A 25,943-nucleotide genomic window follows, 5' to 3' on the forward strand; every position below is an offset into this window, starting at 1 on the left:
ATTTTCCATCCCAGTCAGGATCCTCCCACTTAGCTGGCAGTTCTCACACCGGAGAATCCCCTGGAGGGCTTGATACCACATAGATCCCTGGGCCTGCCCCGAGGGCATCTGCATTTCCAGCTGGTTCCCCTGTGCTGCTGGTCCTCTGGGCTGCCCCGCCCCCAGTCTCTGCCGGCTGCCCACTACCCCCATCCCTGCCTGCTCCTGGGATGGAGCCATCCTTGGGAGACTGAGGAGACAAACTTGGCGGGACGCTCAGATGGGAGTCCTCCTGATGGGGCACAAGCCCCCCCCTGAGCAATTGCTGTATTCCCAGAGCACAGGGGTGGGTCACCTGGTGATAATGAAGGAGCTGGGGCACCAGACTGGCTCAGTCAGTAGAGCATGTGACTCTTGATCTTGGGGTCATGAGTTTGAGCCCCACACTGGGTGTAGAGATTACTTTAAAAAAAAAAAAAAAAAAGGAAAGGAAAAGACTGAGGGGCTACCAGGTGGGACCCACCATGTATTCTTGGGAGTCATGCAAGGAGCATTCCCTGGTCCTGACTCTGCTGGGGGCTATGTCAGGGTGAGGGGCCACCCTCCTGACATAGACAAGACAGTCTGGGTCCTATCAGAGAAACAGTCATGTGTCACATGTGTCCCCTTTCTTGGAATGAGCCTAGAGTTCTGCTTATAACCTACTCTTACCCCTACCCCTTGATGGAACCATAGGCTGTCTTAGCCCAGCCTCCACTGTTCTGTGCAGCAGAGAGGACACCTTACACACACACACACACACACACACACACACACACACACACACACTCTGGGGGAAGGAGAATGGTGGGCTCAGGGACCTTGATCTCTGTCATTGTCCTGTATGGCCCTGGCACCTTGGAGTCAGTATTCCCATGTTGCCCTCATCCTACTCACAGCAAGATGAAAACCCAGAAAGAAGAAACCCCACAGGCCTGGAGTTCTCCTGCCTTCTCCTTTGTCCCTGTTTTGAGCTGCTGTTCCTGCCCCTGGTCGCCCATCTTAACACAACCTCTCCTTCCGTGGGGGCCACAATCACAGGCTGCCCCTCCTACTGGGTGCCCACACATCTGACAGGGATGGCCCCAGAATGTGCTGAGCAGGGTGCTGGTGGGACTGTAGCAGGGAGAGGCCACCAAAGGCCTCTGTGCTTGGGTGGGCTTCACAACATATTACGGGGGGCTTTCTTGCTGGCTGAGATGCTGAGATGCCCAGGCCAGGGGTCACGCTGGCTAGTGGGGCATCCTGTGGGTGCTCCCCACTTTCCCTGGTGCTCTTATTCTCTTGTGACTTTCTACTCTGTCCCCCACTCCCCCAAACCCCTCCTTCCCTTCTTCCTCTTGGCTGTGGCTCCCTGGCAAGGCTGGGGAGAAATAGACAAACTCTTCAAAAAAAAATTTTTTTAAGTTTCCCAAACTTTTCCAGATGCCAAGAAGAGGCCAGAGAAACCCTGCAACTGCGGGGCTGGGGGGGGGGGCAGCATGTTCCAAGGCCTCCCCCAACCCTGCCCTGGGTAGAAAGGAGGGAAACTAGGGGAGTGGGGTGACTTTGGTGCCTCAGACAGTCCACCTGAAGGTCAGGGGGCTGCTTTGCCATCCCCAACAGCCCCCTATCCTCACTGAAAACCCCAGCCTGTGTGGGGAGGCAGAAGCAGAGGGTAATATCCCCAGGCTCCTAGGAAGTGCAGCGTCACATTGCAAAGGAAGTGACTTCTGGGGTTCAGAAGGGTTGAATTTGGGATAGAGCACCCGCCAAGCTGTGTGAGGTCAGGAGCTGAGAAGGTGGGTAACCTGGCCCCAAGGGCTCCCTGCCCTGTAGTCTGGGGCCTGATAGGGGAACCCACTACTGCTGGAGCCAGGGGTGGGGGGACAGACAGGAGGGGGTGGTGTGTGGGGACAGTGCAGACACCACTGTCCTCCCCCGGTTGCACCCATAAGGGGTGCTGCCCCCACCTCTGCCGTTCTGTCCATCCACTCCCTGGACACCTCCTAAAACAAAGGCCTCTTTGTGGTCCTGGCCCACTGGCCTGCTGCCAGCCACATTCTTTGCGTGTTTCCTGAGCACGGATCCCAGCTCAGTGGTCAGCTCCTCCCCCATTGGCCCAACTCCTCGGGGCTCAGAGCAGTCGCCTCTCTGCTGCCCTGCCCAGGGTCCTCCCACAGCTCCCATCCCTCCTGTCAGCAGATCTGGGCTGAGAAGGGAGACTCAGCCTCGGCCTGTGGAGCTACCAGAAGCAAGTAGAGATTCCGTCCATCCTGGCTCTGACTGATCCCAGTCAGTTCCACCAAGCCTTGATGTTCTCATCTGTGAACATGGGGAAAGTAACTACCTCGTGGGACTGTTGGGCAGATTAAATGTCTCCCAAACACCCAGCTCCTGCCTGCCACCCAGTGGTTGCACCAAGTAACCCGAGCTCCGCGCTTGGGCACTGCACCCTGGGGGGTGGGTGTTGGGGAGCTGGTGGGGACTTTGGTGGATGGCTAAGGAGCTCAGAGGGTCTCTAGAGCCTTGAGCAGGACATTTCCTATGTCCTGTGGGAGACCCAGAACCTAAGGCCTGCTCCTAGGGGAGTCCTTCCCCTGCTCCAGGACAGAGCTAGGTCCTTAGCAAGTAGCCCACCAATTCCAGGTGCGCTCCTGCTCTCTGTGCCCTCTGCCCCTCCTGGCACCCACCTCAATCTGGAATAGCACTGCAGTGCACTGTCTGGGTGAGAAAAGGGGCAGGGCAGGGGCTAGATCTCTGAGTAAGGGGACATGGGGAGGGTAAAGGCAGGGAGCCCAAAGGAGGGACCACTGGGGCTTTGAGGAGTAGAACACTTTGGAAAGTCGGCAGATACATCCCCTGTCACCTCCAGTCACCAGTTACTCACGGTCACACACGGTCCAAATGAAGTCCTAGATTGCTGCTCTGGGGTCCCCCCCTTGTTAAAAAAAAGTTCATAATTTGGAAAGAAAAGAAGCTTTTTACAAGCTGGCGGCTCTAGGGAACTTTCCGTCGGGTTCTTTCTGGCCTCGTGATGGGTGGGGCCCACTTTTCCCTTCCCCTCTCGTGCTCTCCTAATAATCCCCCTTCCCCAGCCCCACCAAACATACACACTCTTTAGGTGACCTACAGCCAGCTGTCACCCCAAGAAAGCTGAGGGAAAGCTGAGGACCTGTCTGTGCCCTCCTGAGCTCCAGCCAAGGCCCAGCACTACCTCCCCTGCCCGCAGAGGTCCCTGACACGGGCCTCGGGCCTCGAGTCCTCAGAGAGCAGCTCTTCCCAGAATCTGCCCCAGGACCCAGCCCCGCCTGCCCTCCCCCAGGGCTCGCCCCACTCTCCTGCTGAGTGAGGGTCCCCAGTCCTCCTGGAGTCCTGGGGCCCCTCTGGGGAGGAGGCGAGAGGTGCTGAGCTCACCGCCTCGGCATCTGCCCTCCCCCTCTCTGGTGCGAGGGCCGGCCGCACTCCCGCCAGCGCCTCGCTCCCTAATAGCTTTTTAAGTCCAACCACATGTGTCTGCGGAGCAAGGAGCCGCCCCTCGCAGGGCCTCGGCTCCCCTCCCTTGCCGGAGACCACCCTCCACTCGGAGCAGCCTCGGGGCTGGGGGAGGGGGTCTGCCTCCCGAGAGCCCATCTGCTCACTGCCGGCCCAGCTGAGCAAGAAGGGCCATGGAGACGGCTGAGTGCTCGGGTCTCTCTCGGGAGTGTTATGTGAGGAGACCAGCCCTGAGGCTCCACGGGGCTCAGGGTCCCCCAGCCTCCTTTCCCGGTTCTGGGGTCTGGTATCTTCTCTCCCCATGGCAGCAAGGAGGAGCCAACTGTCTGGGCTTGGGGGCCTGAAGTGGGCGGCTAGGAGGTGGGTGAGGAGCTCTGACCTCCTCTTAGGGCCTCCCCGGCCATGGCTTTGTGCCAGCACCTCTCTCCTGCACCCAGCCCCACTGTGGTGACCCCATGATCGCCCCTCTGACTTGTACACGTGTGGCTCCCTGTGCGTGTGAGTGGTCTGTGGGGAGGCCTGTGGGGTGCGGTTTCGCAGAAGGGGAGTGAGGGCTGAGAACCAACGGGCAGGCAGGCCTGGGGTCCTAATGAGAAAATTGCTTCCAGCCAGGGAGCCCTGCTCTGCGGCTGAAATTGCATCCAGCCCGAGCCAACTCTGCCGCCGCAGTCCCGCCCTTCGGAAGGAGGTGGGGGAGCAGCCCCGGGCAGGGGGAGGAGCGGGACTTGCACACGACTCAACCAGCCCCCCTCCCCAACACCTTGGAGAGAGTCTTCTGCCTCTTGGGGAGGAAGGGACTCCAGTGAGCTCCAGGGCCAGGCTTGGCTCAGGACCCTACTGCTTGAGCCTTGGGAGGCAGAGGTGGGAGAGGGGACTGAGAGATTCTCCTCTCCCTTCTGCTCAGTTCCACCGAGTTTGTGTAGCCCCCACTGCCTGCGGAGGTTCTCAGAGAGGTGGACCCATTTACAGGCTTACTGAGGAAGGGTGTGAGGAGCGCTTTGTTTCCCCAGAGGTCCTGTGTGCAAGTTTGTCCACCTGGAGTAGTTTGAAATTCAGCCTCTCCTAAAGACTTACGGTCCGGCCCCTCTTGCCGGCTCCTCCACTCAGGGGAGCCCAGTGCCTGCACCCCAGGCTAGGGGACCCAGTCGGTGAAAGGCCAGCTTAGCTTGCTTGCTTCTGTTACTCACTCTGGCCTTTCAGGAGAACCCCCTACAGAAATAGCAGAAACCAAGGCCACGAAGCCAGCCCTGCTTCTGAGGAAAGCTGGTACCTACCATTCATTTGCCAGTTGGCTCAGGGAGCTCCAGCCCCACGGATTGACCAGCCTCGGGCGTGCCCTTGCCCTGCCCCAGTGAACCAGAAGGTCCACCTTCTGGTTACCTGTGGGAAAGACCCATCCCACTCCTGGGAAAATACTTTCCTCACCTGGGGCTCTGGTCTCTGCTGCCGCTTTGCCTATAGACTCTGGATCACCTGTTTCCTAGATTTCTGACCTGGTGGTTAGGGAGGTGGGTTGTGGGGGAGGGAGGGGGCAGAGAGAGAATGGGCCACATTGAAGTGCTTAGCTGCCCTTGCCACCTGAGGTGAACCTGATCATAGGATTGCTCCCCAGAGAGGTGACTGGTCACCCTGGCCCTTCCTGCCCCCCCCCAACCCCCTGGGTGGGGCCTCACCCGCCACTGGCAAGTTGTAAAGACTGTGCAGAGCAGGGAGTGAGCAGGAGTGCTTGGAGGGAGGGAAGAAGGCAGGAGGAAGGAAACAACCCCATTGTCATCCCCCAAATTACTGGCTGGGATGGCAGGGGAGGAGGCGGAAAGCCGACATTGTTTACTTAATTAAAAGTAAACAACAATTTGCTGCTGCCAGCCTCCCATTAGCTGTGTGCCGAGCCCTACGAGCCCTACGAGCTGGGGACTCGGCTTTCGCTCCCGCCAAGCCTGGCTCCTTTCACCACACCCCCAGCCTGGGCTCCCCCAGGGCCCTGCGCCCTTCCGTGGTTCTGCCTTTCTTAGGCTGAGCAGAGGAAGCAAGCTAAAACCAGTAGTGTCTCAGCATCCTCTGGGGTGGGATAAGAGTGTCAAGAAACTGTCATTTGGCAGGTCACCGTGGGGTGAGAGACCCCTGCGTGTGTCTACTGTTAGGCCTGGCTGTGGTCCAGCAGGGCGGTGCAGGGGGTACCGCCTAGTCAGGTTAGCTAGATATCTGGCTCATTGGGGGAGGTGGTCTCCCTCCTTCCCTCTGCACCTGAGTCCCCAGTCTATACTACCTGGAGGCCTGGGCCTCTCTGCCCCACCTCCCCCTTTTTTCCTTTTCCCTTTTAGCAGCTTATAAACGTCCTTCTCCCATCTTTTTGGCTCTGCTCCCAGAAGGGGGCTGTTCAAGGCTCCAGGAGGGCTTAGGGAGAGAGGCAAGCACCCTGAGCCTGTGGGGAGAAGGGCTGCTGGAACTGAGTCCCCTCACCCCTGGCAGAACAGCTACAGGTGACCCCAGGAACAGGGGAGCGGAGTTGGTCTGGGTTAGGCCTGACCTAGGGCTCAGCTAGGGTAGGATGGTGAGAGGGTTGTACATTGATTTCTGCTGGCCTCCAGGGACTGAGCAGGGTACCTTGCCAGGGGTCTGGCCCCAGGCAAGTCCCCACCTCTCCTGTGGGCTCTACCCCCCAGCGATGTAGAGCTCAGGCTGCAGGTCTGGCCCAGGGCATGACTTTGGGTCATGACTTTAACCGTGACCGCTTTCCCTTCCCCTAGTGGAGGTGAGGGCTAAATCATTTCCCAGCACCATGCTGCTGATAAAACCGTTGCTGAGCCAGAGTCAGGCTCCTCTGGCCAGATGCGTAAGGTGGGAAGATTATCTCAGAAAAAAAGAGCCAAAGCTGAGACACTTGGGAAGCCAAGCTACTGGGATTTAAGCCCAAAGGGGAAGAGGTGAGGCAAGGCACCGGTAGTATCTTGTGCCCCAGAGTGGTGGGTCCCACTAGGCTGATTCTTCCCCCCAGGGGACATTTGGCAATGGCAGAGACATTTTTAGTTCTCACAACTGAGGGGGCGTGATGCTACTGGCATCTAGTGGGTGGAGGCCAGAGATGCTCGAATCCTGCAGTGCACAGGACGGCCCCACCACGAGAATGGTCCCTGGGGTAGGGATTGAGAACCCTGGTCTGAAGTTCAGCCCTCCAAGAAGATTTAGACACATACCCACTCTCTCTAGGAGCGATCCTGCCCCACCTCTATCCTCCCCCAGCATTTGCATGCTTTCATCTTCCTCTTCCCCCATCAGGATTCACACATCCACATGCGTGCACACATGCTCACAGCTCCCGGGATTCACACACAACAGGGTTTTCACATGCACTCACACACACAGAAAAATCTGGGAAGTCTGTCCGCGCTTAATTGAATTAAAGGACTGGGGTTTGGCAGGACATTGTGTATCTGAGCTGCAGCGTCTTGCAGCCTTTTCAGCCCCGGACAGGAGGGCTGAGGCTCCCTGCGATTCCAGCTGCCGCTGCTCCTCTCCCCTCTCTGCTTCCCCCACTTTCCAAGCCAGAGGCCTGGGAGGGGCCAGGTCAGCGACACGCTGCTCCTCCTCCCTTCTCTCACCGCTCAGCTTTGTGGTACTGCTGGTAGGAGGCCGGGGCCTCCTGAAAAACAGGTATCCCCCACGCATAAGGCCAGGGGACTGTCTGGAGCAGACCGGTCCAGACCAGTCCCTCATTCCGGGTTTTCTGCTGCCCATGCATGGGTTGGGAGGTGAGGTGCTGCTGGTTGGAAAAGGGATGCCCTTCTTGGCCGAGTATAAAGCCATCCAGCTCTGCCTGAGAGGCCTGAAGGCTCTGGGGACCCTGCACCCCTGCCCTAAAGGGCAGAGCACACACACTGCTTGGGGGGACTTCCATCCCTCAGGTCCTTTCCCTAACCTGAGCCCTGTAGAGTGGGACAGGGGATGGGGTGTGCTCTAGGGCAAAGGGGATGCTTTTCAGTGTCTCTTCCCTCCCACTGCTTCCAGGCTCCCTCTGCAGCCTCTGCTTTGGCAGGCTGCTCTCAGTCCCCCTTTAAGACCCCATTCTAGCCCCTCCTTGGGGAACAGAAGGAGGGAGCTCAGACCTGACCTCTCATCTGAGGATGACCCCAGAGCCAGAGCCTAGCCCTCACTTTGAGGAAGCTCTGCACGACCCACCTCTAGCCCAGAGCCCGGGGCTATTGGAAAGGTCCTGTGTCTAGAATGGGTACAGGAGATGCCCTGGGCCTCCCTGTGGGCGGGAGGGGCGTGGTCAGGCAGCCTGTGCCTCCCGGGGCGCCATCTTCTAGCATGTGCCATCCTCCCTGGCCATCCATGCCGAATCTGGCCGTGGAGAATCTGCCCCCAAAACCCCACAGCTTAAGAGCAGCCTGGGCAAATCGCTAATGGCCGATAGTGCCAGAAGGCCCATTGGAGGGCCCAGCCCAGCCCCACCCCACATGTGTGACCCCTGGTGTTTGGATAAGGGCTGGGGTAGGGAGCAGTGCTTTCCCCCCCTACAACTCCCCCCCCGGGGGGGGGCTACTCCATTGGCAGGCAGGAGGAGTGGGAGAAGGATTGGGGGACCGGAGAAGCCGCCAGACCCAGTCAGGAGCCCTGAGAAGCGATCTGCACGGCCCAGGGTCAGGGGGGTGGGGGGGAGCGGGCCTCACCTCGGCTAACCTCCCTGATGAACAAAGGGGCCTTTCTCCACACCCGCCTGGGAGGGTGTGCCTGCCCGACGGCTGCCGCCACTGCAGAGAGCGCTGTTGTTTTCTTCTTCTTCTTCTTGACTTTTCTCCATTTCTCTGCCTCTCCTTTGGTTCCTGATCTCTGACTTTTAGTCTCCATTTTTAACTTTTTGAGAGGGGCGGGGGGAAAAGGAAATCTTCCTCTTAAAGCGTTTATCAAGTGCAGGGGCAGGTCTGTGCTGCCAAAAGGTGGGGGCGTCGTGGGAGTGTTGGGAACAGTCCTGGGGTCACGCGGCCGCAGACTCGCCCACACCCAGAGCAGCCCCTCTCTGGCGGAGGCAGGTAGGGACCGAGAGCCGCGGTGGCGCCGCGCAGGGTGGGCCCGGGCTCACTGGTTTATCCCCACAGCCATGCACCTGGCATCTCCCCCGCCCCCCGCCGCTCCTCCTCGCTCGCCCATTCCCCGGCCCCCTTCCATCCGGGCCCCCGCACCGCAAGCTGTTCCTAATCAATGAGAACGGGAAGCTCGGCCCTCACATCACATCACGGGATGTGCTTGGCAGCGGCAGCAACGAGAGTCGCCGCCTCGGGCAGCACAGCCCGGGGTTCGAGTGGCCTGGGTCTGGCCGGGGTCTCCGCCTTCCAGCTCAGTCCTCGTTGGCGTGCAGAGGGAACCATGGCCCCTGGAGCCCCCGGAGGGCTGCGCGCAGGTCCGCCGCCCCCGCTCCGGTCCCCGCCGGTGCCGGCGGAGGGCAGCTAGTGTTAACTAGCTGCGCCACCTAGCTACGGCGTCCGGGAATGCAGCGCGCCGGTCCGTCCGGGGGGTGCGGGCCCCGAGCCCTGCTGCCCCACAGCTCTGGATAGCCCCTTTTGGTCCTGCAGGGCATTGTCACTGGGGGATTTGGCACCTGCCAACCTGGAGGGTCAATATCGTTTGGTCTCTACAGCAGCTTAGACTGTCCCAGCCTTGAGTCTGGGTAGCTGCCTCCTACCAGGTGGCCCGCCACATTACTGTGTGCCGGTCCGAGCTTCTGGAAGATGCCCCTCAGCTGCTATTCAGGGTCACAGCAAAGCTGAAATATAGGGTCCTGGAAAACGACCTCCTTGCCCCATCTATGCCTTCCTTATGTATGCTTGAAGCTTTAGAACATATAAAACTATCCTGTTCTCTTCTCTGTAAAAATTCCTGCTCACGGCTCACTGTGCTGTCTGAGGCAAGCCCGGCATGTGTTGCACAGGGAGGGAGAGGAGGCCTGGGAGACACATTGGGTGCCTGATAACAGCAGGTCTAGGATTTGGATCCCAGGCCCAGGGCTCCTTCTGACACCCAGAGCCATCTCATTCCCTCAGGAGGCCACCAGCCCACACAGTTATTCAACCCATCCTGGTCTTTCAGTGCTGTATGTTGGAGGTTTGGAGTCAAAGGCCCAAATTCTTCGTTTTGTCTGGGTAGCTCTGGACAGTGGCTGCTGTAAGGTCTTTGCAGCAAGCTTGCAAGAGTGCTCCCCTGCCCTGCCCTCCACAGGGAGACTCTGCATCCTTTCTCTGGTCATTCGAGCCCTCAGGCATGGGGGTCCATGTGACCAGTCCTGCATTCTGGGCCCAGCTGGGCTTTGCAGAATTAGTGGTACTGGGGTTTCCACATCAATTCCTTGGGCATTGAGTGTCGAGGACGGACCTGCAGGAAAAATGTTCTCTTCTTTAGAAGGGGAAGGTGCCAGCCACCTGGTGCTTCTGTCCCCTGGGTGGTCAGTGTAGCCACAGTTGGAAGAAGGATCTAGAAGGATCTATTTAGAGTCTCGTTAACTTCTCCAACTGCACTTCCAAGTGTCGTGGATACAGTAGTGAACAAAACACTGACAGGCCTTGACTCCAGGGGACTGATGCTCTGGTGGGGTGCTCCCAGCTGGGAACCCCTGGTCTGGGAGGCCTGGTGGCCAAGTCCTTGGGGCTCTTGAGCCCTCCAGAGCCAGAGTCTCCCAGTCCCCCAGCCCTGGCCCAGCCAAAGGCTCCCAGTATGGATGGGATTTGAAGGAAGGGCTACTTGGCTTCCAGCCTTCAGGCAGAAGTTCTCCACTTAGACATTTGATTATGATATGTGTTTGTGTTCGTTGCTCTTCCGTGAGCCCAAGTATGTCTCTCCCCAGAAGGCCTCCCTGGTAGAGGAGGCCCCTTTAGAGTCACCAGCTTGGGTGTCAGGTGCTGCCCCTTAGGGGCTGAGGAAGTTAGAGCCCCTGAGGATGGGAGGCAGGTGGCCTCAGCCTGCTCTTGCTTAGGTGGGTTCTCCTTCCCCAGCCCCCCTGGATTCTCCTGAGGAAAGGGGTCAGCGGGAGGCAGGGGGGGGGGGTAGGACTCTGCTCATGGCCAGAAAGAGAGAGGTAACCTGGAATGCAAGGAGGCCAGAGAGCTCTGATGTTGCCCCATCCCCACCATCTTTTGGCCAGCCTGACCTTCTTCCTATAAGCAAGGAGGCTGCACGTGTGGAAGCCTTCCCCTGCCCAGGGCTGAGAGTGACTTTCCTCTCTGTGGGGACTCACTTCTCTCACCTTCTTTTCCTGGTCAGTTGTTCCTTTTCTTTCTCTCTTTCTCTCTTTCTCTCTTTCTTTCTTTCAAGATTTTATTTATTTATTTGACAGAGATAGAGACAGCCAGCGAGAAGGGAACACAAGCAGGGGGAGTGGGAGAGGAAGAAGCAGGCTCATAGCGGAGGACCCTGATGTGGGGCTCGATCCCATAACGCCAGGATCACACCCTGAGCTGAAGGCAGCCGCTTAATGACTGCGCCACCCAGGCGCCCCCCCCTTTTTTTCAGTTGTTCCTTTTCTGCCTCCTCTTCTCATCCTTTGCCCCTGCCTCCCTTCCCGAGAACATGGCAAAGGTGTATGGGTAGAGGCTCCTTAGCTTGGGGCCTCTCCAGTCCCTCACCCTAAGGCACGTCCCCCCGCAGGTGCTGGCAGCTGGATGCAGCCCAGCTGTGCTTATGAAACCACTCCTGAGGATTTTTAGGAAAGTTTTCTCCCCTTCTGTTTCTTTGTTTGTTTGTTAAGCAGTCACTTCCTCCTTTGTTTTCCCTTTCTCTCTCCACTGTTCCCTTTTCCTCCCTCTTGGAAACTTACACTCTCCTGATTCTTTCTGTTGCAGCCCTCTTGCTTTGAACCACTTTGCTTTGGTTCTGATTTTCTATCTTGGCCTCTCTCTCTTAGTTTTAATTTTGTCTTTTTGTCATTCTCTTGCTCTGGGGTTCACTGATTCCTTCCCTCCTTTTCCCAAACTCCCACTTGTTTCAGGCATGTCCCTCAGGTGGTCTCCAGAACTTCTGCACCCCCCTTTTCATCCCTGGTTGGCGTTAGTGCCTGGAGGACTCTGTACCTTTCACAAATAATTAGACCAAGGGCAAGTGTATTTGGGGGATGGGGGGAGGGTGAAGCCTGACCCTGGGAGGTGGGGACACTATTAATAGTCCTAAGAGCAGCTGGAGGTGGGGGCAGTTGTCTGGCCAGGCCTGGCCTGGACATGGCTCGAAGGGTCAGAAAGGGCAGTGCTGGAAACAGAAAGCGGGTGGGGGTTGGGAAACAGCTCTGCATGCCCCTAGCCGGGATGGGGGCACCCCCTCCGCAGGGCCCATCTTTTCTTGGTCTGCTGGGTATGGAGGGCATTCTCCACTCTCAGTTTCTTTTTTTTTTTTTGTTTTAAAGATTTTATTTATTTATTCGACAGAGAGACAGCCAGCGAGAGAGGGAACACAGCAGGGGGAGTGGGAGAGGAAGAAGCAGGCTCATAGCGGAGGAGCCTGATGTGGGACTCGATCCCGGAACGCCGGGATCACGCCCTGAGCCGAAGGCAGACGCTTTAACGACTGCGCTACCCAGGCGCCCTCCACTCTCAGTTTCTATCAGGTTCAGGAGGGGACAGAAGCTTTAAGGGTGAGGGCCACTTTTATGGACCCAACTATTACATGACTCCTTGGCCCCAGGCCCTCCTGGAAATGTTGGCTCCAGCTGCTGGCTGAGTTGTGGCCCCAGCTGGCACTCCTGGAAGAGGTGGCTGGCCACCCGTGGAACAGCACCTATGTTTCTGGGGTCCTCAGTTTTCTGTATCCTTAGCTCTGGGCTAGGACAGGCAGGGCCCAGTGCCCTCAGAATTCAGGGGCAAAAGCATTTTGTCCCCCTTCCCTGTTGGCCTTACCCATCCCCTGGCCTTCCCTTTCATTGCCTCTCCCCCACCATTTCCAATGTGGTGACCATCCAGAGGCCATTTACTGTGACCATTGACTGTGGAGAGGGACACACCTGTAGAAGGCATCCTGCTTTTTTATTTCCAGAGAAACTTCTCCGCCCCTCTTAGCAGATGGTAATGGGCCAGGCCCTAAGGGAGCCCCTCATCTTCCTGGCTGTGTTCTGTGAGTTGAAACACCAAAAAATAGTAATCTAGGGCATACTTAATGTGTCATAATGAGTACGCACCCCTGTGTGTGGAGGGGAGCTGAGGGTTAGCCACACTTCCCTCACTGAGGCAGACTTTGAGCAGAGCGGGAAAAGGAGGAGTATAGTTTCAACTAATGGAGGTGAGGGGAAATGGTGGTCCAGGTGGGAGGACAGGCGACATTTATGAGTTGAGCCCTGGGCTAAGCACCTTATACGTGTTTTCTCATGTATTCCTCACCCAAGAGCCCTAGGTGGCAGGTGGCATCTGCATTTTACAGAGGAGGAAACAGCTCAGGACTTGACCAAGGTCACTGGGCTGGTAGGTTCTGGAGCCTGGACATGAACCAAGGGAAGACTCTTTCCGCCACTGCTGGCTGTCCACCTCCCTCCTCCACTGCCCTTGGTGTGCCCCCTTCACCCTCTCTGTGCTGGGGTGAGGCCTCAGAGTGGATATGGGGTCTAGACCAAGGACATCTCCCTGGGTAGGCCAAGGGCAGGCTCCAGGCAGAGCTGGGCTGGGACCTGGGGTGGGGCGCTCCTGCCTCCCTCCATCTCCCCAAAGGTCCCTCCCTTTGCCTCCTTCAGGAGCAGCCGCTTCACCTCCAATTCCTGTCTGATGGGAATTCTGCTCTGGTGGGATCTCCTGCCCCCCTGGGCACTTCTGGAACATCCCAGATGGTGTTACTGCAAGGCCCTGGGGTCTGCTTGTTCACAGAGAGCCATGGATCACTGATGTCTGAGGTGCTGGGGGTCAGTGCTGGGTCCCCTGCAAAGGGCAGACCCAGGAAGAGCCTGTGTGTCCATCCGCATCTCCCAGGGCTGCTGGGCTTAACTGCTGGGAGTTAACTGCTCAGCTGCTGGGCCGGGCTTGGAGAGGCCCTAACAGGCTGACTGGGCTTTTGCCCCCCAGCCATCGGCTGGGTGTTGTGCTGTACTCCAGGGTGCAGCCCTCCTCTCCCCCTTTTTGGCCACTGTCCGTCATCTCATTGGGATGAACAGCTGGGCAACCCAGTTCCCCTGGGCTTTGGTGACCAGGCCCCATCTGTCGTTCTTCCTGGGCTGGAGGCAGTGCTAAGGAAGGTTCTCCCATCAGGTGCAGGGCAGAGAATGCTGAGCAGCTCACACCAGGAGAGCACCCTAGAGGCATCAGGGCTGTTTGCCTGCATCTGGCCTTTGGAGCCCATTCTGCTGGTCTCCTGGGCACCCGATGAGCCCACTGACTTGCCTTCTCCCTTCTTGCAGTCACACTGGTGGGCAGCGAGCCCTGCGGCAGCCAGATCTGGCCCTCGCTCCTGGAGGACCACAGACGGTGCTGGGGGAGGCCTTGTGGGTTGAGGTGGGAAAGGTAGAGCCGCCAGGGACTAAGAGTGGAGGTTCAATCCACATGTTCCCTGCGGCCTGAGCTGTTGTCCCTGCCCCACCCTCCCTTCATGGCCTTGAGCTCAGGCCTCCAGGGCAGCCAGAGCAGGTCTGGACTATGCAGGTGTGACTGAGCCTCTTCCCCAGCACTCAACCTTCCACCCCTGCACAGGCGACTCAAGGCACAGGCTCAAAGCCCCTTCAGATCCATGAATGGAGGGGGCATGAGGAAAGGAGAGATGAAGGTAATGGGGGGGTGACATGTGTGCCTTTCGTGCTCCCGGCCGCACCCTGCCCATATCTTCAGGGCTGTGCTTCCTGGTCATGCTCCTTTCTCCCACCATGTGGTGTTCTAGGGACAACAAAAGACGGGTAAACCTCAGGATGCCTCCAGGGCCTGTGTGCACACACTAGCTGGCTGGCTCATGGGGCGGACTGCAGAGTGGAAAGAGGGAAGGAAAGATCCTAGAACCCAACACCCCCAACACCCCACCCCACCCCCGCCCCGGGCCTGGCCATGAGCCCCTCCCCTCTTTGCCCTCTGGCTGCCCTGCACTCTCAAGGACTTCCTCAGTCCCCTAGTCGCCTGTTTGCAGAGATGGGGAGAACCCCTCTGTGACCCGTCTCCCTAGCCCCCCATCCATCTACCGCTCCCCTCCTCAGGGTGTCTCAAATTCTCAGACTTAGGTTTCAAGAGGTACAATAGTTACATTCTCCAGCTCTGATTGCTGCAGGCCAGGCCTCTGGCTCCCCTTGAGATTGGGTTTCCAGTGCCCTGGATGCTCCGGAATCACAGAAGAGGGGGGAGACAGGTAGGGGGAGGGGAATGCCACCCTGGGGAGGATCAGCTCCTGAGTTGCATCAACCCTTCAGAGGATAGCACCCCCAGAACAGAGCACACTCCTGCCCTGCTTCTCGAACCTCAGACCTGGAGAGAGCCTGGGGAAGGGCAAGCAAACCGAGAACTCTGGGGGCTGTCCTCTCCAGCCCCAGAGGTCAGTGGTCTGGCAAATCTAGAGGCGGGTTCCTCTCTGGCCCAGTGCTAAGCACTGAGCGTGCTGTGCACAGTGGGACCACAGTTCTGAACGCATCATCTCATTCTGCCCCTATGGGACGGCAGGAAATTGCTTGTGGTACGTCCAAGTGCGTGCACGTTTGACTGTGCTTGCCCGGGTGTATGCACTTGTGGGTGTGGTTGAGCTGGGTCTTTCCGCTCCTCTTGGCCACCTAAGAACTCACTCTGTCAGTGATGCGCGTGGAGGCAGCCGGCCAGCAAGTTACATGTGGCCCCTTTCACAGAGAGAGTTTGTTTCTGGTGGGAGCCGAGGCAGAGTGTTCCCTGCAGCAAGCAGGAATTCCTCCTTTACCTAGCGGGAGCCATAAATATCTGCCCGTCTGTGACTGGAAATACACATACATATCTATAACATGCTGTCAGTGGGGGTTCGTGTGCAACACTGGGCTCTTCCTGGCTGCTGGAGCTTCCCCTCCAGAGCTCCAGTGAAGACGCAGAGCCCTTCTGGACACACACACACACACACAGAAATAGGCAAGGTCGGGAGAGGAAAGAAAGCTGGAGAAAGGGAAAGTGAAGGAGAAGGAAGGACAGAGAGAGGAGTGTGGAGCCAAGAGAGAAAAATGAGACCAGAGATGGGATTCCAAAGGGAAAGGTAAAGAGCTCAATGAAGCCAGTAGGGGGGCTTTCAAGGGCTGAGAAGGAGAAGCTGGTGCAGGGTTGAGAAAGGCAGTACTGGGGAGGGCGGGGGAGCTTTGTGGCTGTTCCAGGGGATATGGAGGGACCTAAGGAAGCGGGGCCTACACTGCCAAATATTGGCTGAGCTTGGCCCGGATCTGGGTACTGCAGAAGGCCACAGGCCATCGATGCAGGGGGGTGACTGATGACATGTGTGCAGATGAATAGGGAGTAGCCCCAAACCCAGGAGCCGTGTTGAGGCAGAGTCCAGATCCGTCACCTGTCCCTGCATAGTCCTCCCTTCTGGAAGCCTCCGTAGTGGCAAGGGCCCTCAGGCACTACGAGCAGGTGGCGTCTGCCTTTGAGGTGTGGGTCACATGAGTAGCCCAGGTCCCACACAGAGGGCAGTCAGGAGAGCATATCCTGCGGGTGACATGAGCCGGCCGAACCACCAGCAGCATGGAGAATAAGCTGTGGGCTCTGAAATTCTCTCTATCCCCAAACCTGGCCCGGGCTTAGGGACCTTGATGCCTGTCTACCCAGGCCATCAAGCCCAGGCATCGGACACAGCGGCTGGACTGTTTTTAGGAGGCTATATTCAATGAGCCTCATGCAAGGAAGCTTAAAACCAGGGAAGATGCTCTCTGGTCGTCAGGGCCAGGAGAAAGGGAAAGGCTGAGTTGTATCAGGGCCAAAGTGAGATAGTGGTGCCCCTGGCCGCTCTTTGCCATCCCCAGTCTCTAGGGTGGGAAGGCAGCAGTAGTCTCTGGAGAAGGGTGCAGGCAGGGGGGTTAGTTGCTTTGCTGAACTTAGGATGGCCCTGAACTGGGGGTGTGCAGTTAGGGTCCCCACCGCTCTGGCAACCAGGCTGAAGAAAGCTGAGGCCGGAAAGGCTTCTAGGGGATGTGGCCCTGGAAGGCTGGGGAATCAGAGTGACAGCCTCAGGGGCCTGGGCTGGGGGAGGGTGTGGGAGGAAGATAAAAGATGGAGCTGGGCACCTGTCTGCCTTGTGCTAGCCAACACTGTCCCTGCCCCTCCACTGGCCCACAGGCCACCAGCTGGCCCATTATCCCTGGCGAGAAAGCAGACACTGGAGGGGGTCTCCCATGTGGCAGCAACTCACTCATGCAAACCCGCCCGGCAGGGACTGCCAGGGGAGAGCCACCCTGTTCTGGGTCGGAGGCGAGGGGAGAAGGGGGGCAGCGGAGAGAGGAGCCCCCGCTGCGCAGCACTCAGGTCTCCTCCTGTGCTGTTGGCAGGGGGCAGCGCGTGGGGCCTGTGAACAGGAGATAAAGAGTTCAGGCAGAGGGTTTTTTCTCACTAACCGTGGATTTGTATGTTTGTTCAGCTGGTGGTTCTGATAAGCCCCATTCTGCCAGATAAAAGCTGAGCAGCCATGAGGCGGGGCGTGGGGAGGGGTGTCATAAAGGGACCTTCCTCCTGTCTGTCCTGAGGCCTGGGGTTATCCCCTCCCCCGGGGAGCCCAGCAGGGAAAGGAGTCAAGATGCTGGGGTGTCATGCTCCCTAGTGTGCTAGGCTGTGGGGCAGCCTCTGATCCCAGAGGGCTGTCTAGAGTAGGCCCGGACTTCAGGGCACGGCTCCCCAAAAAGCCCAAAAAAGCTGGCCGGCTGGCTCCCACCTCCCGGAGAGGGGGGGGAGGGAGGGGGCAGGTGGTCTCCTCAACCTCCCCAGAAGCCTGTCCACCAGGGCTCGGTGGCTGTTTGGCCCTGCAGCTGCTGTATGGGCTCCTGCCAGCCCCCTGCCCCCTGCCTGTCCACTGGGTGGACAAGGGCCTGCCCCCATCATGTCCCTTACTGTCCTGTCAGGGCAGGGGCCCTAGTTGAGCCCCTGGGCCTGGGACTGGCCTGTGGGAGCTTCAGCAGCCTTTGAGCAGACCATGGTCCCCCAGGACCCCCACCTTAACCCTCCCTTCCCCTTTTGCTGGGTCCCCGCAGCGCGGGTGAAGGGGGTACGGCTAGAGCAGGACGGTGGGGCCCTGGCTGGAGCTGCCCCTGCGGCAGGGCTGGCTCCTGAGCCTCCGAGCCTGGGTCCAGATTTCCAGCGTTTCTGCCTTTTGTCCTGGAGCTGAGCTGAGCTTGCCGGGGGCCGGCGGGGGTGGCATTGTGGGGACGCTGGCTGGGCCGCCAGCCGTAAGATGGCTGCCAAGGGCTAAAATGGCTGCCAGCAGCGCCTGGAGGCGCGTGGCAGCGGGCCTCGCCCGCGCTGGATCCTCGCTCCTGCTTGCTCCTTTACATCAAGCTAATAGTAATAACAGCAATAACGTTTCAGGACACTGTCCTGGTTTAGAAGGATTTCCTGTCTATCGCGCTCTCCTGGAGCCCCATTTGTCTCTGCCGTAGTCGCTGGCCCACCTCCATCTCTTTGTCGGGTTCTCCCTCGCCTGTCTTCGGGCTGGATGTGCGCATGCGCGCGGTTTTCTGTCTCCACCTGGCCCCGTTCGGGGGGCCTGAGACCACACCCCTGGGTGGACTCCTGTGGTTCCCCCAACTCCACGGACCCAGACCTGGAAGGCTGGTGGGGACTGAGTTGGTCCCAGGATGGGTGGGGTTAGTCGCAGGGGCCCTTGGGCAGCAGAGCCTGGAGCATGTGCCCCTCAATGGGCTCCACACGCTGGGGTTGTGGCTCTGCCCTTCCCAAGTTTTGAATGGAGGAGAGGGCAGCCCTGACAGACAAAGCAGAATCGGGGCACCCCCGGTGTCCTAGAGTGGACCGCCCACTACCTCAGCCCCTCATCTGCTCCTTCCTGAACCGGAAGGAGGTTTGAATCAGACCTAGATAGCCAGGAATAGGCCAGGGCGAGAGAATGACAAAATTCATACCCACAAGACACTGTGGCACAGAGCGGGTGCCCTCCTGGGAGCATGGGAGGAAGTCCTGTAGATTGTCTCCAGAGCAGAGAGTGCCATTAGCAAAGAGGTGGCCTGGGGCAGGTTTCACCATCCCTAAACACACCGCAGGGGTGAGCACAAAGGGTGGTGTGGCAGGCTGCACCAAGCCAAGCCAGAGGGGGTGAGGGGCCATCATTAGCACTTTCCTTAGAAACTTCTATTTTCTTGATTTGTGACAGGATTTTTTTTTTTAACTTAAAAAAAACTGAACAAGGTAAAGAATGGGGGAAGTGGGGACTGGAACTGCCCTGTAGGCAGCCTGTCCTTTCCCACTGGTCACATTGAAGCAGGTGGCCAAGAACTTGGCTTGACCCAAGCCTGGGCCTTCACTCTCAGAGGGATGCTGTTCTTCTTACCAGCCCCCCTCATCCATCACTCTTCCATCCCTCCTGAGTGGCTGAGGGGCAGCAGGGCACCTTGCTGCAATGTCTTGGGCCCACGTCTCGTTGTTCTTTAGGAACTTCCTTGCTGGTCACTCCCCAATGTGAGCAGCGTGGCTGCGAGGCCAGTGAGGGGTGGACTCTCTGGCCAGTAGGCTGACCTTGGGGTGGTGGGTGAGACCCAGGAGGCAGGGTCAAAGAGTTGGGCAGAGCCTTGGCCAATACCAGGGTGCAGTTTTCCGATGCCACCCCCATGTTGTCCCCTTGTGAGCAGCCGACTCTTTACCAAATGCCTGGCCTTGCTCCTGCCCCACAACCTGCCCTGGCCCCCCCTACCATCCTCTCGCCAGCTGTCGTGCCTGGGCAGGCATTCTGGAGGTCCCCATTGTGCCCCTGGCACACAAAGCTTTGAGGACCTGGGGGGCGGGGGCGGGGGGGCTTTCCCAAGCTCCGCAAAATATTCACACACACACTCCACCCTGCCCCAGCCCTCTGCGAGCTCCCACCGCACAATGGGCCCTTGTCTCGGGGCTCCCTCTGAGCAGCTGTGGCACTGGGGCATGAGACAGCCCAGACAGGCTGGCACAGAGTGGGCGACAGCGTCAGGGCAAACCTCCCCCCTCTGTGTTGCCAGGCACTGCCTGTAAGTATAAAGGTGAGGTGGGGGTGGTTCAGGCTGACAGGAATGGCTGTAATTAATGAAGTGAGAGAAGGAAGGGGCTGCTCTGTTGGGAGCTTGAGACGAGTGGAGGATTGGGTTCATCCCAGCTGTGCAAAGAGATGGCCACTGGCTTCTCTCGTGGGCACCATCCTCGCCCTGATTCTCAGCCATTGCTACTCAGCCGTGGGTGAGCACATTGGGCAGCTTCTGCAGACAGTGTTGGTTGTCACACTGTAGTGCTACTGGAATCTAGTGTGTGGAGGCCAAGGCTGCCGCCAACCACCCTGCAGTACCCAGGATACCCCACCACGGAGAAGGATCTGGCTCCAATGTCCATAGGACTTCCTTCCTCCTCTCTTCTCATCTCCCTAGGCTGCTCCCCTCCGAGGAGAGGGTGCTGTGAAGGTGTTTACAGGCTGGAGGGGCAGCTGCTTGGCTAGTGTGGAGGGGGCACTTTGATCTTGACCCATTCTCCCCTTTGTGTCTCCTGCAGAATCCGGACAATCAGATAGTTCAAACCAGCAAGGAGATGCGGACATCAAACCACTGCCCAACGGTCAGTTCCCCCCAATTCCCGCTGGCCCATGTCTAGACTCTATGGCCTGCCCTGCCCCTATAGCTCTCCTCTGCCCTCCCAACCCTTGGCCAACCTGGCCTCCCGTCTCCCTCCATTTCTTCCCCTTTACTCAGCCGATCCTCACCTGAACTTCAGCTGACATCCCAAGGGGTGGGGCTCACCTGAAGCATACTCACTCTTCTGTGTACACATGAGGGCCCCTGAGGGCCAGCCTGTGTCTGGAACATGAGGATTGGGAGGAAGGAAGTCAAAGCAAGAGTGGGGAGAGCTTTGGAGAAACAGGCAGGCAGCCCCTCTTAGCCTTGCCTAACTCACTCACTTGTCCTTTCCCCTCTTCAGGGCACTTAAGTTTCCAGGACTGTTTTGTGACTTCCGGGGTCTGGAATGTGACGGAGCTGGTGAGAGTATCACAGAGTAAGTGAGTTCTTTCTTCCAGCCAGGGCTGAGCTCAGCAGATTGGGGTGTAAGGAGGTGGGACTCAGACCCCATGTGGCCCCCTGCTGGTGGGGTCTTGGCTGAGGGGCAGACGGGGTTTCCTGGGATAGTCTGCCTAACTGGTACTGGGCTAGGTGGAGCAGAGGTGCCCAGAGAGCCCAATCTCTAATTTCCACTGCTTTGGAGGAAAAAAATCACAACAAAGGGCTTTTCCCCAAAGACCCCCAGCCAAGAGGTGGCTTCTGGGGATTGCTCATGACAATAAAACAAGGCCCCATTAAACCTCCCACACCTCAAACCTTATCTATCACCTTCTCGCCCTTTCCCAGCTCCTGTTGCGACAGCATCAGGGCCCAACTTCTCACTGGCAGACCTGGAGAGTCCCAGCTACTACAACATAAACCAGGTGACCCTGGGGCGGCGGTCCATCACTTCCCCTCCTTCCACCAGGTGAGCCCAGCACCCCGGCCCTCCCCTTCCTCCATCCCCAGGCCATCTCAGGTGCCGCAGGCAGCTGTACCTCCAACGCCTGGGTGCCTTAGAAGGCCACCCCTTGTTGAGGGCGTGGGCTCCAGAGCAGCCTGCGCCCACCATGCTACCAACCCCCTGAGCCTCCTGCTTCATGCTGTCGCTGGGCATTTGGTACTGGGGACATAAACCCGAACAAGGCACAGCTCTGCCTGGAAGGCATTCCCAGTGAGGATCCGAGAAAGCCTCTCTCTTGCAGAAGTGACATTTGAACCCAGACAGGCATGGGGTGGATGCTCCAAGTAGAGCAGCCCTCATCCCAGCCAAGGATGGACATCCTGGTGGGACCCCCAAAGAGGGCTCTGGAGGCCAGCGGAAGGTGTTTAGACTTAAAATCCACTGGAGGTTTCGAAGCAAGAGATGCTGGGGATTTGTGTTCCAGAAAGTGCCCCTTGCAGCAGCATGTGTGGGCAGGACTGTATAGGCTGGATTAGAGGAGGGCCTCAGCTGGGTAGGGGAGTGGCGTGAGAGTGGGGGATGAAGTTGGGAGGTGTTTGGGAGGTGGGCACATTCAGCCCTTGTCAGGGCCAATTGTTCAGGGCAGGGAGGGATCCCGTGCTTTTTTAAAAAAACTTGAACGTTTGTTTCATTGTGAGGTTTTGGGCATTCATTTTGATTTGTTAGAATATTATAATACTGTAATAGCTTCATTAGTAGCTTTTAATCTAAAATAACATAGTATCTTGATGTCTGAGTTTTGTAGCACCCCTTAGGATTTTTGTCCCTGGCAAGTGCCTCTCGACTTGCCCTGGCCCTAGGGGCTGATGGGAAATAGAAGGTGAGGCCAGGAAAGCAGTGGAGGAGGCTTTTGCCCCCTCTTTGACCTGGGCAGCTCAGTGGATGAGGGTATCATGGCCTGAGAAGGGGCTCAAGGAGGAGGAGCAGGTGGGGTGGGCCCCAAGGGACTCCGGGGCCAGTCTAATCTCAGGGGTGGGCACGCAGAGTGTGCCTGGGAGTGCTCCCCACATGACAGGTCATCGGTGCAGGCTCCCTCAGTTTGAGTAGCTGTGCCTCAGTCTTCCCTTGGCCGACCTGACCCCTCTCCTCTTCCCCAGCACCACCAAGCGCCCCAAGTCCATCGATGACAGTGAGATGGAGAGCCCTGTCGATGATGTCTTCTATCCTGGTACAGGCCGCTCCCCGGCAGCTGGCAGCAGCCAGTCCAGTGGGTGGCCCAACGATGTGGATGCAGGTATGGGCGCTGCAGGGCCAACCCAGAGCAGGTCGGCCAGAGCCTCTTCTTCCCTCTCAGTTTATCTGGCAAGCCTCCCTCTGGTTCCCCTGCTGTGGGTGGCACTGCCTGTCTTCTTGCCTACTGATCTTCCAGAGCAGGGCAGACCAGGCCGAAGGAGGGAATGGAGGCAAGGAGCTGGGCTGTCCCTACATGGGCAGCGGAGCCCATGAGTGTGGTGGAACGAAAGCAGAGGCCCCAGGCTCCGAACTCTTGTGGTCTCCTTCTCTTGCTGTTTCTCTGGAGAGGTTGCCCCAGCTCTGTGGTCCTCATGGTTTAAAGCAGTTTCTCAGTCTGGGCACCATGGACATTTGGGGCCACGTCGTTCTCTGAGGTGGGGCCATCCTATGCACTGTGGGGCATGGAGCAGCAGCCCTGGCTTCCACCCAGTAGCCAGTAGCAAGGCCCCACTCCTCCCCAAAGTATAATGACCAAAAACGTCCCTGGACATTGCTGAATATCCCCCCACATGGGGGGAGCAGAATGGAATCATCTTGAGTTGAGAACCACTGGTCTGAAGGGCCCAGCATCACAGAGAGGAGGGGAGCCTAATAAAGAATGACCAGAATCATTTTCCAATTAAGCAGGAAAGCTAGGGTGGGGCGAAGGTCTTAAGGAAGCCTGGTCAGTCCTCCCAATACCCTCTAATCACCCCTTTCTTGGTGAACCCACCACTTCGAGTCTTGACTGGAGGCGTGAGCAGACCCAGAGAACCCAGATGGAAAGGAGGGAGAGTACACATGTGTGCACTCGCTTGTGTGTGTGTGCATGCACGATATGTGTATGAGGAGGCTGGCTGCGGCATACAGCCTCTATGTGTCCTTGAGGTCTGAGTCTCTTGGAGCCAGGGAGTGCAGACCCGTGTGGGGGGGCCATATACGGGGCACGTCTGCTCTGGTTGGGCCTGGGAACGGGAGCTTCGCCCTTGAAGCAGGAAGAGGAAGGCCTGACCCGATGTCGCTTTGCCTGGTGTTTTCCAGATGCGCCTCTACAGAGATGGGCCAAGTGAATGGGCTGGGGCAGGGGCTGGGGGAAAAGCAAGGCAGAAGGGTAGGGAGGTCCTCCTGCTTTCCTGCAGCCCAGAGGCAGTCTGCGCAGGCTCCCCACTCTCAGCTCCCTGGGAGGAGGGGAGGAAGGCTCATCCCCAGACCTTGGGCCCCGGGGAGTAGGGCTGCAGACCCAGAGCAAAGCTCACCTCTGTGGGACAGCTCTCCGGCGAGTCTTTGGGTGCCCCTCCCGGGTTTCATGTGGCAAACAGGGACCTGGGTAGACACAGCCCAGATACTTCCCTGCGAGAGAGAGAAGGGGTTGGAAAGTCACTGAAGGACTCTGCAGCCGGGGCCTCAGTTAAGTGACTGCCCCTTAAGGACTCAAGTGCCTTGAGAGCCACATCCATAGCGGTCTCCTGGGGCTCAGCCCCCAGGTCCCTCTGCCCTGACCTGGTGCCCAAGGAGCTGTCCCCTCTCTGGCCTCCAGTCTTTTTTTCTCAGCTATCTGCTCTGATGCCTGCCATTTCTGCTCCTTCCAGCTGTCCTGCCACGCACAGCCCCCAACATTCTCCTGCAGCACCCCCAGCTCCCTTGCTTTCCTCTCTTTTCCTCCGTACCCACCCCCCCTTCCTGTGGTGTTGTTTCCCTCTGCTGCGACAAATCGCCAATTAAGCAGCCCAGCTGCAGGACAGGGAACAGCTGGGGAGGCGCTGTGCGGCCACGGGGACAGCTGTGCACAGCTGGTGGGGGTGCTCCCCACCCCCTCACCGTGCCAGCTATCAGGTGGCACACAGCTGCCGCCAGATAACACCTCTGCTGGCGGCTGGGAGTTCGCCCTTCCCCCACCTCTTCCCTCTGCGGTTAAGACTGCAGCCCCCCCCACCCCACTCAGACTGATTCTATGCCTGAAAGATGGCAGCTCTGCAGCTCTGCTCCATTCCATCTTAGCCCTCCCAGCCCGGGCACAGCCTCCAGGCTCAGCCCAGGATAGGAGACAAGCTCCCCTGGAAGACCTGGTGCAGGGGCCCTGCTGTGTCAGAGCATCACTTGGACATCGTGCCCGCTGGGCACAGAGATGACCTTGGTTGGCAGCGTCAGGATCCTTCAGGCAGAGCTGCAACGGGGTGTACTGTGTACCCTGTCTCCCACTGAGTGCAACCCTGTCTCTGGCACCAGGAGCAGAGCAAAGCCCCAAAATGACCCATCCTACAGCTGCCCCCCCTCTGGATTTCCTGGCAGGGGAGTCCTTTCCTGTCCTGCTCTGCCCCCAGTGCCCACCCAGGTCCTCCAGCCTCTTCCCTACTCTCTCATCGGGTGTTATATCACCCCTGCGGTCCCTCCCGAGGACTTGTGGCTTCTTCCTACCAGAGCCTCCCCTGTCCAGGGCCCCACAGACCAGACTCAACCCAGCCCTCTTTCGGGTCCCCCCTCACTCTGAAGCTGACTCCCCGGGGCTCCTCCTGCATACCTTCTCTGCCCCCTGCCCCTGCATCCCACCTTTTCATCCTGTGCCCTATGAGATCCTTATCTGCTCATCAGGTAGCAAGATGGGCCCCCTTGCTCATCTCCTACCCAACATACCCAAGGGTCTCGTTTTCCTCTCTGGTCAGAGCACCTGTAGCGGCCTGTCCGCACACCAGGCCTGAGAACCTGAGTCGGAATGGGCCAAAGGAGGCAGGAAGAGGGTGTGGTGGGGAAGGGAAGCCGGGAGGGAGCCGAGGAGAGAAGGAGCTAGTTGCTGGCTTCCCACCTTCCCTTGCTCTCGCCCTGGCCCAGCTAAACCTGCCCTGTGTTGCTGATTCCTCCCCCCAGGCCCGGCTTCTCTAAAGAAGTCAGGAAAGCTGGACTTCTGCAGTGCCCTCTCCTCTCAGGGCAGCTCCCCGCGCATGGCTTTCACTCACCACCCGCTGCCTGTGCTTGCTGGAGTCAGACCAGGTGAGAAATGGGGGGCCTGGAGGGGGGCAGTGTGGGAGGCGGTGGAGCACTTAGGGGCAGCTGGCCAGGTGAAGGAGCTAGTGCGACAGCCCCTGAGTGACAGTCCCGAGCTCTCTGAGTAGGCCTCAGTCTGGCAGAGGGTGGACACGGGAATGGGCCCTCCCTCTGCAGCAGCCCCTCCTCACCCTGTTCCCAAGCACCCTCTCACTTGCTTCTACTCCCCATGTGCACGTCTGCGCACGTGTGCGTGCGTGTGTGCTTGTGCGTGTGCGCTTGTGCGTGTGCGCATGCGTGTGCTGTGCAACACGGGCCTGTCCCGAGGCCCTCTGCCACCTGCCTTTGACAATGGACGCCTCAGACCCACTCCTGCCCGCTCTCCTTTTCTCCTGCCAGTTGTGGGCGGGAAAGCCCAGGCTTTTCCCTCTGTCCTCCTCTCACCTCTTCTCTCCTAGCTCCCGGCTGAGCCCAGGCTCTGGTTTCCCAGCATCCACCCGGGTCGGTGTGGGGCCCAGACGGACAAGAGCACTCAGGGGAGCCCAGGCTCCCTTCTCAGGCCCTCCCTGCCCTTTTCCAAAAGTGAAGAGCTAGGCCCAGGGGCTGGTAGCACCTGGGTTGTTCTCCAGGGAAAGGAGTAAACCCACT

The 25,943-nt window shown here is 58.5% G+C and overlaps 1 protein-coding gene across 12 annotated transcripts in view; it reads left to right on the forward strand.

Moving 5' to 3' along the window:
- Positions 1-25,943, forward strand: part of NFIX (nuclear factor I X) — a 96,104-nt gene that overhangs the window by 53,348 nt on the left and 16,813 nt on the right. For 8 of the 12 annotated variants that reach the window (XM_026488128.4, XM_044380009.3, XM_026488126.4 and 5 more), the window contains 5 exons: positions 20,100-20,162; positions 20,523-20,597; positions 20,948-21,068; positions 22,202-22,338; positions 25,179-25,301. In XM_026488128.4, coding sequence (XP_026343913.1) covers positions 20,100-20,162; positions 20,523-20,597; positions 20,948-21,068; positions 22,202-22,338; positions 25,179-25,301 — 519 coding nt within the window. The remainder of the gene's footprint in view (positions 1-20,099; positions 20,163-20,522; positions 20,598-20,947; positions 21,069-22,201; positions 22,339-25,178; positions 25,302-25,943) is intronic. The other 4 variants (XM_048227189.2, XM_048227191.2, XM_057311551.1 and 1 more) reach the window with 1 other exon arrangement.

Source organism: Ursus arctos, unplaced genomic scaffold, assembly GCF_023065955.2.
Source record: "Ursus arctos isolate Adak ecotype North America unplaced genomic scaffold, UrsArc2.0 scaffold_14, whole genome shotgun sequence".
In the NCBI taxonomy this organism is placed as follows: Eukaryota; Metazoa; Chordata; class Mammalia; order Carnivora; family Ursidae; genus Ursus; species Ursus arctos.